The sequence below is a fragment of the Microchirus variegatus genome (genome assembly GCF_963457635.1).
Source record: "Microchirus variegatus genome assembly, chromosome: 2".
NCBI classification, from domain to species: Eukaryota; Metazoa; Chordata; class Actinopteri; order Pleuronectiformes; family Soleidae; genus Microchirus; species Microchirus variegatus.
The window spans coordinates 40015202-40031952 of NC_139803.1; the positions used below are offsets into that span (position 1 = coordinate 40015202).

Here is a 16751-nt window from a genome sequence, read left to right on the forward strand (position 1 = left end):
GAATCACTGAACTATAGAAAACTATTATGAAAACAGACTTTATTGACATGAGAGGAATGTAAGCATGTTGCCAACACAATATCCCGATGATTAGATAATAACACAAGGTGAAAAACTGTGTTAATTCACTGCAGATGTGTGTGTGTGGAGTGGTGATACACGAGTACTAGCATGTTCAAATGGAGGCCCGTGGGCCACATGTGGCCCAGAGGCAACGTCTTCGTGGTCCCAACAGAAGCCAGAGAGCTCACATATATTCCGATGCTAGCATTGACCACGCGTGGGTCACATGTGACAAATATTGATCTTATTTTAGCAAAACTACTAATGCTGTTATGCTAATATTATGCTACCTTTTTTTGATTTGATGCACTTTGAGGTGTATAAAGGACAGTACCTCAGATTCTGTTCACCGACAGTAACGGCGGTTAACGGCGTCAACGTTAGCGCAATGACACGTTTCCATGACGACTGACCGGAAAAACGATGCGCATGACTGCATGTTTACGTGCCGCAGCACCGGAGTCCAGGCACGGATTACCAGTTAACTCCGTTAGCTGTGTTAGCTCCTTTAGCATCTTTAGCGCCATTAGCGCGCCTACGGTTGAATTGGAGCGGTCTGTTTATTGAACGAAAAGAGCAGCGCTACAAATAACCAGCGTACCTGTGTACTGCGTATGTGTGCCTCTGTGTGTTTTTAAAGTTTAGCGTAGCTCATTTTAACAAAATCGGGAGTCACGCAAATATGACAGACCGCTCCAGTTCGACTGTAGGCGCGATAACCGGCCCTAAAGGAGTTAACGCGGAGCTGATGGAGCTAACTGGTAAACGGTGCCTGGACTCCGGTGCCGTGGCACGTAAACATGGTGTCACGCGCGTCTTTTTCTGGTCAGTTGTCATGGAAAAGCGCCATGCGCTAATGTGCATTAACGCCGTTAACTGCTGCTAACGTGTTAACTGACCTGAAAAAGACGCACATGACGCCATGTTTGCGTGTACGTTGACGCCGTAAACTGCCGTTAATGCGTTAGCTATGTTTTATGCAGCTAAATTTAAATTCAGCTTGAAAACGAAGGCCACCGCTGAGTTCGTAATTGAATCCCCTTGCATATTCTGTGTCAGATGGCATCAGAGTTCTTCACACACACACACACACAGACTCTCGAGTGTCACATCTCACTCGCCACAGGAAATGTGTCTGTGCGTCAGGGACACTCGTCCACTTGTCAACGCGCGACAACGTTTAGACGCTTTTATTTTGTAATATCTGGAGACTGGAGCAACAATAACGTCAAGGTGCTTCTGCGTCACGGGGGGAGGAGGGTGTTATATTATTCTAGCTCGTCTTATATGGGGGGGGGGGGTTGGTGGTGGTTTGATTTGTCACAGTGGATGCAGGGGAGCGAGGGGGTTTTCGCCGATTGGTTAAGCCGGTTAAGGGCGGTGACATGGTCTGGCCCTTTGGGTGACCTCCAGAGCAGCAGACAAAAAAGAGGGGCGAGAGGGCGTCGTTTTGGTTTTTTGTCGTAGCCTTAAAAGGTCACGAGGAAGAGAGAGTGTGGATGAAGAGCTTCACAATGAGAACATCTCCATGATGAGCTTACTACCATGCAAGGTGTTTATTTGGAAGGGCATTGTGTGCAAAAATTACTCTTTCAGATAGAGTTTTATCAAATTAAATAGTAAAAAAACAGGTTTTGCCAATGGGAAATTTAGTATTTCTGGGGGAAATGTCCTCAGATCTCAGCATCTTACTCCATATTCAGAGAGGGGGTCGTTCCTCCTCCTCCTCCTCCTCCTCCTACTCTCAGAGAGTTAACATCTGCCGTTTTGGCCTTGACCATGAGAAACAGGACGGCCATGATTCCTTGAGTTCTGCTCAAGCAGCTGTCAGTGAAATGTTTTTTTTTTTTTTTTTTAATTTTCAAATCTGTGTCAAAAAAAGTTAAATATACTCACAGCTATGACTTTTTGCTCAGTGACACAGTTAATGTAGGAGAAACATTTACACTTTATTCGATCAGGGGCAAGAGTGAGGTGATGATATGCTACTGCTTTATTCACTAAATGATGCCGTTTACCCAGGAAATCAGTGTCCATCCTTGTTTTTAAAACTTATAAGGAGGAGGGAGGAGAATGCTAAACAATGACTTTGCAGAAAAAAGGTTTAACCATGAGAAATGAACACTATCCTCATTTATACAACATTCAAAACAATAAAATTGACATTTTCTTAGGTGCTTTTGTCGCTACAGGCTTTTTTGATCAGGCATGACATGGAATGAAGCTACACATAACTTCCTGTTGTCACGATAACTTGGTTTAATCTCTGTGTTTCTATCTTGTAAAGCTGGTTCACTTCATATTAAGGTAAATTATCATCACAACTAAAACCCTAAAGCTGCTGCTCTGTTTAAAAAGATGTATTTTAAGTCTAAACTAGAATTAGAAAATAGAGTCAACAATTTATTTTCCATTTCTGTATAAAAATGTGCTTCCCTATGTATTAAATACTCCATATTGTTTATTTCTTAGACTTTGTACATTATAATTTTACTGTAATTTTGCTTTGTTGCTACGGTGATATACATGTATGTATATATATATATTTATTTTTTATAAGTGTGTGTCATACACAATCTATGTAAACAACATCACCTTTTGAACCCTGTAAAGACGAGATGACCCTTATATTTCCTCTGAATGGTTTAGTCCTCACAAGTGAATTTGACCTTACAGCCTTTCAAGAGCATCTTCCTACGGTGGCCCTTGAGGGCCAAACACAACAATATTAACAAAGCACTAAAACATTAAGAAAAAAAAGCATCATAACATTAAGAAAATGTAGCACATTAGCACTTGTTTGTGTTTTCTTCTAAATGCTGTTGTGTTTGGCACTCCAGGGCCACCGTATCTTTCACCCCTGCACACACACACACACACACACACACACACACACACACACACACACACACACACACACACACACACACACACTGGTGGTTTGGTGGTTTTTCTGATTCAATCACAGACCTCTAATGAGCTCCAGAAAACAGGAGACAGCTGTCTGTGATAAATGAAGGAAAGATGGATGGAAACAAAAAGTTGTAAACCTCGTTATCCGGCGAAAGACGAATGAGATCGATTGGTCTGCTGGACGTCTGCAGTGTGACTCAGGATTTGTGCGTCTGTATCTATGAGTGTGTGCATGTGCCGCAGGTGGTTGTTGTTTGTTTTAGGGATTAACAGGAAGTGTGGACAAGTCACTTTAGTTAATCTGGACATACACTTTAATATTTCGGTTAACAAATGACATCTTTGAGTCAGAGCCCCGCCTCCTGTGATGTCATGGCATGTGTGTGTGTGTGTGTGTGTGTGTGTGTGTGTGTGTGTGTGTGTGTGTGTGTGTGTGTGTGTGTGTGTGTGTGTGTGTGTGTGTGTGTGTGTGTGTGTGTGTGTATGTGTGTGTGCTGTGTCTTTACAGTGGAGGCTGTCTGTCTGAATGGAAACAATGTTTCGCTGTTATTAGAACAGACTGAGCTGTCACTCACCTCTCACCTTCCTGTCTGGAATGGCTGACATTGACACACACACACACACACACATATATATTCTGGTATCCATGACTGCATTGTCTTACATCGAGACCCTAATCCTAAACTTGACCCTAACCTTGACCTCAGCCTAACTTTAAAACATGTCTTCACCAAATAATCACTCTGCACACAGGTCCCTTCTAATAAACCTAGATTAAAGGAAATGATGAGTCAACAATAAATGCAATAAAAGACACTTCATTATCAGCAGATTGTTTTTGATGCTCAATCACCAATTTCCCCAGTGATTCTTACTTAGTAATTAGTCATATTCATCATTTATTGCAGGATTTCACTGGATTATTTTTTGTGTCATTATGGCTATTCCAGGAATTTCTAATGGATGATTTTTACAGATAAAATGCATCTAAGATTTTAAATATTCTGCATTATAACACTAATGTCAATTTACAGTCGTTTCCAATAAAATAATACAATACTATAATAAAAACTACTGTGAAAGTACAATATCGGCAATAAGATTTTCTCCGTTTTAAATATTTTATATTGTATGTATTAATAGTGTAATACAACACAGTAATCAATGATGTTTACTAATCAATAAGTAAACACCGGTGAGAAATGTGAAATTTGATTGTGGTGCAGACTACAGCTGTAGCCCCTCTGCAACAGCACCATCTAGTGGCATAAGTAAGAAAACGGCAACTGCACTGTCAATACAGCAGATTTAACAGAAACCACTGTTTTGTTTTGTTTTGTTGAAAATACAGGCATTTAATCTGGATTATTACAATCGCAGCTGAACACATTGAAATAGCAGATCATTCATTATGTTGTAATGTAAATTTTACAAAGCCTTTTTGTGGAATATTTGAATTATTGGTTATTCCCAAGTTTTTATAAGTTTTTAAATTTCATACATTGAACAGGGAAAGTTTAAAATGAATTTTGACCAGAAAAAAAAAGCTGTGAATGAAAAATTAACTATAATTTGAACATGTTGACTACAATAATGTTTATTTTTTTATTTATATCTTTTTTTTTAGATGTGTATGTCTAATGTATTGCATTGAACCTCATTTTTTTTATATTTTCGAGTGTTTTCATGTTATTGTGTCATGTTGGCTCTTTAAATCAAAGTTTACACACACACTGTTATGTAGATGAGAAGACCCGCCCACTTTCTTCCTGATTGGGTTAGCGCTAGGAATATGGCACGATGATTGGTCAATGGTGAAGGCGGAAGAGCCGCTGCAGCTAATCGGAAGACGGGAATGAACGGATCATCTTGTTCCTCGGGAGGGAACTAATTAAGGCGTAGTAGCAGCAGCTGCAGCGGTGTAATAGGCAGGTAATACACGGTGTGCTCCTGCCGTGCGGTGTCTCTGGTCCTGCTCGCACTCAAGTAAGTCAACAAACGGAGCAAAATATGAAATTAAATCGTCATTTTCAGAGCTGGTCTTCCTATAACGTCACGTACTGACGTAGCGGAGCCCGGCCCGCCCCTCCCTGAGCTGTCAGTAAGCTAGCTAACTTTACCGCTCCTTCAAACAACATTTGCGCATTTAAACTAGACTCGTGTCGCGATAAAGATATTTGTAAAATGTGTTAAACAACACGTGTTATCGTTGTCGTTGTCCGTGCTGTCATACAGAGCGAGTGCGTTGTTTTAATGTTTAAAAGTTTGGCTAAGCAGCTAATGCTAAGTCGCGTCAATCGGGGTCAAGGGGGGGAGGAACTGTGACAAGGGAGCAGCAAGGATGCATGTAAGGACGCATGAAGGAAGCATCGAGGACTAGTAAAACATAGGTCAGTTTGTAGCATGTGTAACGACAAGCTTAATAAATAGCAAGCACACAAGGATAAGAAGTATATAAATGAAACACCACCTAATGTAAGCTTTATAATGTCATAGCTGCCCTGAATTAACAGTATTATTGATGACAATGATTATTGTATGGTACAAGCTGTTTAACAGAAATTATATCTGTAATGCTAAAATAGAGTAATTATTGTTATCCATTAATTCTCAAATGTACTGTTTTACAAAAAACAGAAGTAAAATAGTAAAGCACATTATTATTTATTGATTAAGATGTAAAATAAAAGTTATTTACTTGCTTTTCTGAATAGAAATGTTGTTTTAGTGGTTGAGTATTACTCCTGATTAATTTCTGACTCGCTCCGTCTCAGAAAAGCCCTGACGCCCAGTCACACAGACACAAAAACAATGCGTGTTGATAGCTCTGTGATATTGTCAGTACATTTAAAAATACTTTTATTGCAGGGCTCCGTGGTCGTGTTGCACCACATAGTAATGACTGTATCATTATTAGACTTTGCACTATGATGCAGAGCAACCAGTCGCTCGTATTCAAAGAACTATGCGACCATTCAGGATATGTAGGCTCTAGGCAAGCGACCACTGCCTTTCATACAGATAACAGCTCCCTGAAGCAATTCACCTGTGCTAGAAGAACCTGATTTTCTTCTCCTTTTTTAAAAAAAAGCCTGCGTTCCCTTCTTTTTCCCCACGAGGGTCAGCAGCTTCAACATGCAGCTGCACACTTCTCTGTTAAGTTTCGTCATATCGTTAAAAAGGTGTAGTTATGTAAGGTTTAAAAAGCATGGGCCAAAGGTTCACTGTCCCTCAGTTCCACCACTCAGCACTGACTCCCCTCTGTTACAAAATAATCCACTTCCACATGGAATATTTTTTAAAAAGGTACATTGGAAGATATCGATCAGATATTGATGTGCCTTCTACACAGGGCTGCCAAGTGAATTGTCACTGCAATTATTTGATAACGATATAAATGTGTGTCAACACAGCGTTATGATGAAATTATGCAGTGCTGCAGGAATTTAATTGCCCCACAATCTTGCTCATCAGATGATAAATAACACTTTGATGACAGAATCATACGGCAAACGTAATATCTGTCAAAAATAATCTCTTCGGGCTCTATATCTCGCTCTTTCAGCTCTTCTACTCCACGTAGTTGTTGCTGCAGGGCTGCTAACAACGGCCTACACTGCATGGAAACTTAAAAAGAGAGTTGGAAAATATGTTCTCTGCTTTAGTTTCTGGAGCTCAGGATAGAGAGCTGTAATCCCCAAAATGTTAGTCTTCCCACAAACTGCAGATAAACAACAACAATCAACTATTTTCCGAGCAATTCTGCCTCCTGCAGTTTTAACTGTAGGTCATAATTTGAATGTACATCTTGTATAGCGTTACCTTGCTGATATTTCTGTTTTTAGATCCACTGAGACGGAGAGGAGAATGTCTACCACTTTGAATAATCCCTTTCAACATATTGTTGAGCCGCTGAACCCCGACGACCCAAAGCAGCAGTTTTATAATCTTTCCAAACTTGGAGACAGCAGATATGGTAACGATAAACCTACACTTCTGTCTTTGTTATTTATTTTTACGTTTCCCGGAGTTCCCGGTTCACATTATTCCGTCTGTTCCTCAGAGCGTCTGCCGTTCTCCATCCGCGTCCTCCTGGAGTCTGCGGTCCGTAACTGCGACGAGTTTCTGGTCAAGAGCTCAGACGTGGAACGCATCCTCAGCTGGAAGGAGACCCAGAGTCAGAGTGTGGAGGTGCCATTCAGACCGGCTCGCGTCATCCTGCAGGACTTCACGTATGTCTGAAACTTTCCCTCCATATTTAGACGTGAAAATATGAGATGAGTTAAGCTCTTTGCTAAACTGATAGTGAAGCATTCAGGGTCACTACCCATTCTGTGAGAGTGTAGAATGTCTTCTGTGGTTTTGGAGCATCATCGAGTTTCAAAAAAAAAAGCCTTCTGTCATAACAATATCATCCGTATGATGAATTATGGGAAGATCCAGAGTTGTTGTCGATTGATTCAAGAATAGAACAATAACATTTGCTTTGCAGCTCTCGCTGCAACGTCCAAAAATCATGTGCACTTACACACTTTGTCCTGCATGTCCTTTTAACTTCTACAGTCTACACTTATTATACATACACTCATGATAAAAGAAGAAAAAGACATAAAACTGTATTTAAAAAAAACCAAAAAAACTAACAAATACAGCTAAATAAATGTGTAAAAATCTAAAATGAGTGCATTTCTAGTTACCAAAATGAGTTTGGTTTCGATTGTATGTGCAGAAAATTTTTATCTCGCTTTAAAGTGAATAAATTGCACTTTGAGGTAAAATAAGAATTTAATTTGAGCAGAATTTGTGCTTGCACTGTGATGTGTTAATTATGGTGATATCTCAGCCTTTGCTTCTTCAATACAGACTATAATATTGGTTAAAAAATAAACAAATATCTCAGCAGTAACTCTGAAGTGAGTTTTGATGCACCCTGTAGGATTATCACATTCAGATTAAGTGAATAAAATGAGCTGGTGCTAAGTAATTTTACTTAAAATAGAGAATAAATATCTGAATACAGTCGACACTGAAGGAGAGAAGAGCGTAAACTTTATCGCCTCAGGGTTTTCTCTTCTAGGATGTTTGTCAGACAGACACACGATTTGATGAAGGCCCAGTTCGTCAACAGTCCCATCCTTGAACGTTTGCTCGAAACGAAAGCAAACATACGTTAACGTTGGCTTTAAAATTTAAGTCAATTTCTACAATTATTATGAACATGCAAATACTCACAACAGCAACAAATATGGATGCAGCAAAGCGTTTTTCCTCCAGCGTGAGGAACATCTGTTGAAAACGACAGAGACCTTTAACAACTAAAGCTTCAGGGATTTGTCTGTGAGCTGTAAATGGGACACGGTGACACTGAGAAAGCTAAATGGAACTCTGCCATCGTTCATTTGATTATTTACACCTGTGCTTTTCCTTCTGTGAGCTGCCAACATGGCCGCCATCCAAACAGAGCCATGGGATTAGAGCTGAAAGCCAGAGGCAGATGACTGTCTGACTGTCAGTTTACGTCCATTGTTGTGTCAAAACTAAATCAAAGGATTTTAAGCAACTAGTATCATAAGCTAATTTAAGTTTTCAAAACGTTTATACTCGCTTTACTATTTATATAATAGAAAATGCCAATAATGTTATGCTCCTGATCCTTGGTACTATACTTTATCATCTCTTGGCTTGTAATCTACGTTATTCTCAGTTACGGATGTGTTTCTGAACTCTTGCTGCAGTGGCGTCCCCGCCGTGGTGGATTTTGCCGCCATGCGCGACGCGGTGACGAAACTGGGCGGCGACCCAGAGAAGATCAACCCGGTCTGCCCCGCTGACCTCGTCATCGATCACTCGATCCAAGTGGACTTTAACAGAAAGTGAGGCCCAGGGTTCATCGCACTCACTGTCTACCATGACACCACCACCACGTCATACAACACAATCACAGCCTCTCTTTACTTCCTTCAGGTCCGATAGCCTCCAGAAAAACCAAGATTTGGAGTTTGACCGCAACAGGGAGAGATTCCAGTTCTTAAAGGTATGAACAATTATCAAACCTAGTGCAACGTCTTCATATGTGATCAGGTATTTGTACGCTCAGCTTTTCCTATATGTTCCCTTCTCTCTTCAGTGGGGCTCTAAAGCCTTTAGGAACATGCGAATCATTCCTCCAGGCTCGGGAATCGTTCACCAAGTCAACCTGGAGTACCTGGCCCGGGTGGTGTTTAACCACGAAGGCTTCTTCTACCCGGACAGCCTGGTGGGCACAGACTCCCACACGACCATGATCGACGGCCTGGGTGTCCTCGGCTGGGGTGAGACCACATCTGTGAGACGTTTGCATGTAATCGTTTCTGACAATTATGTGACAAAGCTGCTCTTTGAGGACTCTGCAGCAGAGCTGCACTCAGATCAGCCTCTTTTAGCTCACTGTTGTGGGTTTTCAGCCTCATTTCCAGCAGCTGGCAGCTCTGATAAAACCTGCTGCCCAGCATCAAACTGAAATACAGACAAAGCTAGCTCTAGTGAAAACAGCTGATGAACACAGTGGAGTGGGAGTAAGAGCCAGATATGGAACTGGAACTGGACAAACTGGGCAAAGTAAGGGCCAATTCCAATTCCTATCTTAACCCTCAAGCTCAACCCTTAATCTTAACTGGTCCTCAAAACCAAGTGTTGAGGGTTATTTTGTCACTTAGAAATGGGACACCCCTTAAATGCAGATACGTCTTCAGACTGTAGGGGGCAGAATAACGCGAAAGCTGCGTCCAGTCTGTCAACTCCAAAAAAGAAGAAGAAGAACACATTTACGTCACGATTATTTATTCCGTTCCGTTTGTCAGTCAAGTTATTAGGTTGTCAGTTAGTTATAAGATGATACTCATACAAATAACACAACCACGGACATATTCAGCTGACAGTTACCACACACCACGGCTTATTGAAAAGTAAACCATAGCAAACGATCGCTTGTCCGCACCGGCCGGTTATTGACAAAAGATCGTAAAATAAAAATAAATGTTACGCAACAATGACGTCAGTAATCCATAATATGGGCCTAAACTAAGATAATACAAATTTATCATAATTTTTATATCTCTATTAACAAAGAAAATAATTAATTTGTAGTCGTACTCATTTCGCTGCTTTCGGCGCCATCTTTGTTATGTCAAAACACGCAATGCATTCTGGGTAGCCCTTGCTCCCAAGGGTGGTCTCGAAAAAATCTCAATATTGAGGGCGATACAGCCCTTAAACTTGCCCCTCAACTTAATTTTTTTGAGAATCGGGACAGCACTTTTTGAGATTGAGGGTTAAGCAAGGAATTGGAATTCACCCTAATTCATGCCATTGTTGCTCTCACAATTCAATGGCAACTTTAGAGACGCATGATTAATGTGATAATTTGACCTTATAAACCCTCAGGTGTGGGTGGAATAGAGGCAGAGGCCGTGATGCTGGGTCAGCCAATCAGCATGGTCCTGCCCGAGGTGGTGGGATACAAGCTGCACGGCACCCCGAACAAATTCATCACATCCACGGACATCGTTCTCACGGTTACCAAGGTAAGAACGCGCCGCTGCGTTCGTGCCGCTCGCGTACCTCTGTGCGTCCTACGTGATCGTCGTCTTTCCTCCTCAGAACCTCCGTGAGGTGGGCGTCGTGGGGAAGTTTGTGGAGTTCTTCGGCCCCGGCGTGGCTCAGCTGTCCATCGCCGACCGCGCCACCATCGCCAACATGTGTCCGGAGTACGGCGCCACGGCGGCGTTCTTCCCTGTGGACGACATCAGCATCCAGTACCTCGCACAGACAGGTGAGCGTCCCCAACACACGTCCACCCGCCAACATTTGAGTTTCTCTCAATTGTGACTTTTGTTTGATTCAGGGCGAGACGCAGAAAAGCTGGACTACATTACAAAGTACCTGAAGGCAGTGGCCATGTTCAGAGACTACAATGATGTCTCTCAGGATCCAGATTTTACTCAGGTCTGTCTCGTGTTTTTGTGAAGCTAATTAAACGACTTGGTGGTCAAGATTTACTTAACACAAAAGTTAAAACGACGGTCTGTCTGTCTGTCTGTCTGTCTGTCTCTCAGGTGGTGGAGTTGGATCTCAGCACTGTGGTTCCCTGCTGCAGTGGTCCCAAAAGACCACAGGACAGAATCGCCGTATCTGAAATGAAGACAGACTTTGAAACCTGTTTGGGAGCCAAGGTAGAAACCAGTCTCATTTTTTTTTACAATTTATCCGCTCTAAACTGAATTCTGCCACCTTTTTGCACTTCCCTCCACTCTAGAGTTGATATATTTGAAATCCTTGACTTTGATTCTTATTGTGGGCCCAAAAAAACAGCTTTTAAGAAAGTTTAAAGGCGCCATATGTAAGAATGTGGCCAAAAACGGTTACTACATTCAAATTCAAAATACCGAGGACTTTTAGGTTTCTTTTTCTGACGTAACTGGCAACCCGTGGTTGCTCGGCAGCTGAGACTCTACTGACTGCAATGATAGGTGGCGCCACATGCCAAATCATGATTTCAAAACATAAACATGATTTGCAGTCTGCAAAATATATTTTTGTTGTTGGTGAGTTCAGTTTGTTATATGAACATTATTCCTGAGTCTCTGTGACATATTAGGAGGATTTTATGGCCAGTTGCTTTACATTTATTACATAATGCACCTTTAAGTGAAGAAATGAACTGTTTTAAATGATCAGTATTAAGTATCCAATGGCACCATCTAGTGGTGAAGTTGTAGATTGCAACCAATTGATGGGTCCTTCAATTCCGAGCACAGAGAACCTATTTTGATTGTCCGTTCTGGGCTATCGTTGAACGATATAAATGCCCTTTCCAAAAATGATGAAACCACAATGATTCTCAGTTTCAAGTGGTTAATACAATACTTATTTTAAAACACAATTATGAATAGTATATTGCATTTTTGCCTGTAGATGCTCCAACATCATTTAAATGTCAGAGCAGAAGTGGTTAACCAGAGGATTTCCACATTTATTTCTAAGCTAATGCTAGTGCAAAGTCCCTGTTTAAACTACGTTTATATACCTTAAGTTTTCACAGAAGTCAAATGAAACCCAGCCCTTTTTTATTTGTTATTAATACTGTGCACAGGTGAATTGCTGCAAAAAATAACTCGGATTCTTCTCTGTGACATTATCCAGCAAGGCTTCAAGGGTTTCCAGATTGCGGCCGAGCGTCACAGCGCTGCCGTCCCCTTCCAGTTCAATGATAACGAGTACACTCTGAGCCACGGCTCCGTGGTCATCGCTGCCATCACCAGCTGCACCAACACCAGTAACCCCTCTGTCATGCTGGGAGCCGGTGAGTCCTCATTTTCTCTTTATAACCGTTTCTTTCCACTTTGACAGAGTTAATGAGGATTAATGGTGTTTTTTCTTTCTTTCTTCGTTTTAGGGCTTCTTGCTAAAAAGGCAATAGAGTGCGGTTTGAGCGTGAAGCCGTATATTAAGACCAGCCTGTCACCGGGCAGTGGAGTGGTCACCTACTACCTGAAGGAGAGCGGTGTTATGGACTACCTGTCTCAGCTGGGGTAAGCTGCTCACATGCATTATTTGTACTTTATTTTTATAGTTAATCTTATTTAAGTATTTTATTTTTGAGATAATTCTGTATTCCAATAGAAAAGGTACTTAAAAGTACAGTGTGTAAAAGAAGTTGTGTGTTAAAGCTGGACATACATAGTGGCGTATTGTAAAATAATTTTAGATATAAATATAAAAGGCTCATTCAAGTAAAAAATATAAATGCATACACTCAGGATATTGTACGCACACACACACACATATATATGTGTATATATATATATACATATATATATATATACACACACATACACATGTATAATTTTTTTTTTTAAAGCAAATTTTTAGTTTATGTAAAGTAAAACCCATATTTTACACACTGGACCTTAATTTACTATAAAGAATTGGTAGAGTTTCCATCGTCTAACAGAGGTCTCTTATTTTGAAATTGCGTAATTGCAACACAGTGTAAAATACAAGGCATTTATTTGAATTAATTGCTTAACAACAGTTAATGAATGCTGCTTACAATTGTAGACTAAACGTTTGATTTTAATATTAAGTTAAGTTACTTAAATAAGACTAAAGGATTGTAATATAACAGGATAATCCAGTTCCGTGTTTGATTATTCACTGAAGCGGAAATGGTGTAATCCCAAAATGTATTGACTTAAATAAATTGGTCTATATAAATCCTCACTGTTCAGAAATATGAATTAAAAAAAATATTGAGCTACAGTAAAGATTTAGAAACTGTATAATCAGTGCCATAACATTTATGCACTGCAGCATGAAAACATGTATAAATTAGCATGCTAACATGAAGCTAACGTGTACTTCTGTCTGTCCCGACAGCTTCGAGGTTGTTGGCTATGGTTGTATGACGTGTATCGGCAACAGTGGGCCGCTCCCAGAGCCGGTGGTGGACGCCATCACACAGGTACTTATGGATTATATTTACATCCTTGTTGTATCCGTCTGTGCTGTCACTCTCTGTTGACTCTTAATAAACAAATATACATCATCATGTTTGTTTTCAGGGAGATCTGGTCGCTGCAGGAATCCTGTCAGGAAACAGAAACTTTGAAGGGCGAGTTCATCCCAACACCAGAGCCAACTACCTGGCTTCTCCTCCGCTCGTCATCGCGTACGCCATCGCGGGGACCGTGAGGATAGACTTTGAGACGGAGCCCATTGGTGAGATTAGAGACAGAGTTACTAAACCACTACGTGTGCCTCTGCTCTCTCATTTTGAGATGTTAACACCTGATTTCTTGTAAAACAACATACAAACGGGACGGTGATTGTTATTTTTAGCTCTTTATTTTGATTCAGACAACTGCATTGCATGAGTTATAGCTGTACAACCCCAAACCTCTGCATTATACAATTAGAGCACTGCTTCCCTTAATTGTAAATTGGCTGTTCACAATCACAGGAACGATGCATTTAAAGGGATAGTTCAGAATTTTGGACATTAGACCTATTTTCCAACTCAGCCGGTGTGATAGAGACGTTTTCAAGAAATTTAATTCAGTTCTTCTCATTGCCGAGTTCGCTGGTGCTATGGCTAGCGCAAGTCAATGGTACAAGTTAGCATGGCATTAGAAACACTCATACCGACTCCACAGTGCAGTGTATCGATGTACATATCTGTGTTGATAGAATAATATTTGAAACAAAACTAACCTCGCATCACATGAATCTTTGAGGGACTACTTTCTCCGCAGCAGCGGAATCAGTCCGCCGTTGACTTGCGCTAGCCATAGCACCAGCGAACTCGGCAACTAGAAGAACTGAATGAAATTTCTTGAAAACGTCTCCATCACACCGGCTGAGTTGGAAAATAGGTCTTGTGTCCAAAATTTAGAACTATCCCTTTAAGGTTAAAGCATGAATGAGCAGAGCTAGTTTTTTATTCTCCTTACATGTCGTTTCCACAGGCACCACGTCTGAAGGCAAACAGATCTTCCTCAGAGACATCTGGCCCACGCGAGAGGAGATCCAGGCTGTGGAGAGAACGTACGTCATTCCAACCATGTTCAAGGAAGTCTACGAGAAGATTGAGGTGGGCTTATTTTAAAGAGATATAGATGTATCTAAATCTTAAGACGAATGAGACCCTTATTGTACGATGGTGTCATTACAGAAAGTGAATGAACGCTGGAACTCTCTGGACGCTCCCTCTGACAAACTCTACACCTGGGATCCTCAGTCCACTTACATCAAGTCTCCTCCATTCTTCAGTGGTTTGGTAAAAAAAAAAAAAACGACTTAAATCGCACCACTGCGACAATATGAAACGCTTCTAAATAATAGTTTGTTGATCTGTATGCATGAAACGATGTCTCACCTGATTCAGACGATGGAGCTGCAGCCTCCAGAGTCCATAAAGGACGCCTACGTGCTGCTGAACTTCGGCGACTCCGTCACCACCGACCACATTTCTCCTGCGGGGAACATCGCCAGGAACAGCGCTGCAGCGCGGTACCTGACCAGCAGGGGGTGAGTGAGCTCACTGAGGATTTATGTCGTGTAAATAATGGATTTTAACTGTTCATTTAAATACTCACTCACTCTGTGTTCTGTCCAGTCTGACTCCTCGAGACTACAACTCGTACGGCTCGCGCCGCGGCAACGACGCCATCATGGCGCGAGGGACGTTCGCTAACATCCGCCTCTTTAACAAGTTCCTCAACAAGCAGGCGCCGCAGACCGTTCACCTGCCGACAGGAGACAAGGTCAGGATACGACAACTTTATCCTGTTAATCGTGTTCTGTTCCTGTCTGAGTGTATTAAAGCTCAGTGTTGTTGTTTTGTTTGTCTATAAATGCGTTGTCCAGTTGGACGTGTTCGATGCTGCAGAGCGGTACCAGCAGTCTGCCGTTCCTCTCATGGTCCTGGCAGGGAAGGAGTACGGCTCAGGCAGCTCCAGAGACTGGGCCGCAAAAGGACCCTTCATGCTGGTGAGTATTTTCAAATTAAAAGTGCTTGTTTTGACATGGAACAATGAGTAGTTGAACGTAAACAGACACTGACGTCGTTCGTGTTCTCTCAGGGCATCAAGGCCGTGCTGGCAGAGAGCTACGAGCGTATCCACCGCAGTAACCTGGTCGGGATGGGAGTGATTCCTCTGGAGTATCTGGCCGGAGACACGGCCGACAGCCTGGGTCTGACGGGCAGAGAGCGCTACACCGTCGTCATCCCGCAGCAGCTCAAGCCCAGGATGCTCGTCGACGTCCAGGTGAGTTCAGGACAGTTTTATCATCATCATCATCAGAGAAACGGCGACAGAATTTACCTCCTCTGACGCCTGACGTTTGTCCGCCCTCCGCAGCTCGACACGGGAAAGACGTTCCAAGTGCGCATGAGGTTCGACACCGACGTGGAGCTGACGTACTTCCACCACGGAGGAATCCTCAACTACATGATCCGCAAGATGTCTGCAAACTGAAAACGGAACACACAGAAGTTTATTAACATGTTAACAACACTCACCGATTCATTAACACAACGGTTAGAACTCCTTCTCTCTTTTCTGAGGACGCTGCTACGAGTCGTGGAGTTGACCGAGTGTGAATACTGTAATCAAAGATATGCAAAGAAGGAGAATATTTATGATATCTGATTAAAAAAAGAGAATACTCTAGACTAGAATTTCTTTGTTTCACTGTCACAAGACTGAAAATCCAGCAGCAGTTTGACGCAGTAAAAATCCAACATTCCCGTGTGTAAACCTGTGTTTGTCAGTGTGTGAACCGCCTTAATTACCTCATGACATACTGACAAACACTGCTGTGTCCAAACTCTGTCCATGTTCTTTAACAATGTGAATGAATTAAACTGGATCCTGACCCGTTGTTTTTTGGAGCATTTCCTCTCGTTTGTTGCATTTCGTCGTCCATTGTCGATAAAGTTTATTGACAGAGGAACCTTTCATGTATTGTTTGCCGTTGAAACATCAAACACTGGCCGTTAGGAAGCTGAGTTTCTATTTTAAAATACATCAGAGAACGTTCGCCTCAAAATAATCCTTCAAAGGCCTTTTAAAGTACAAAAATAATCCAAGAGTTGTCGCAGCTTTTTGTGTCTTTCTGCCTGATGATGAAAATGCTGGTTTAAGCCACTAGAGGGAGCTCTGATTAAAATATACATAGAATCACGTAAATTCACAAAAAAAAAAAAGCAATTGAAAATGATCTAATCTATAAAC

At 41.6% G+C, this 16751-nt stretch overlaps 1 protein-coding gene across 1 annotated transcript; it reads left to right on the forward strand.

Moving 5' to 3' along the window:
* The first annotated feature begins 4866 nt into the window (after positions 1-4866).
* On the forward strand, positions 4867-16368 carry aco1 (aconitase 1, soluble). The gene is made up of 21 exons (XM_083910834.1): positions 4867-4962; positions 6822-6952; positions 7040-7208; positions 8712-8849; positions 8941-9010; positions 9104-9287; positions 10399-10538; positions 10615-10786; positions 10859-10959; positions 11070-11186; positions 12157-12316; positions 12410-12545; positions 13393-13477; positions 13578-13734; positions 14481-14605; positions 14687-14791; positions 14900-15042; positions 15131-15278; positions 15382-15504; positions 15597-15782; positions 15876-16368. Exons 2-21 carry the CDS (start codon positions 6844-6846, stop codon positions 15990-15992), a joined length of 2685 nt encoding a protein of 894 aa, XP_083766960.1. The 5' UTR covers positions 4867-4962; positions 6822-6843; the 3' UTR covers positions 15993-16368.
* Positions 16369-16751: the final 383 nt, after the last annotated feature.

Excerpts from the sequence above, each read along its gene's own strand:
- aco1 (XM_083910834.1), top strand. The coding sequence starts at position 6,844 with ATGTCTACCACTTTGAATAATCCCTTTCAACATATTGTTGAGCCGCTG. Across the intron at positions 9,011-9,103 it reads AGAGATTCCAGTTCTTAAAG|TGGGGCTCTAAAGCCTTTAG; the intron begins GTATGAACAATT and ends TTCTCTCTTCAG. Across the intron at positions 12,546-13,392 it reads GACTACCTGTCTCAGCTGGG|CTTCGAGGTTGTTGGCTATG; the intron begins GTAAGCTGCTCA and ends CTGTCCCGACAG.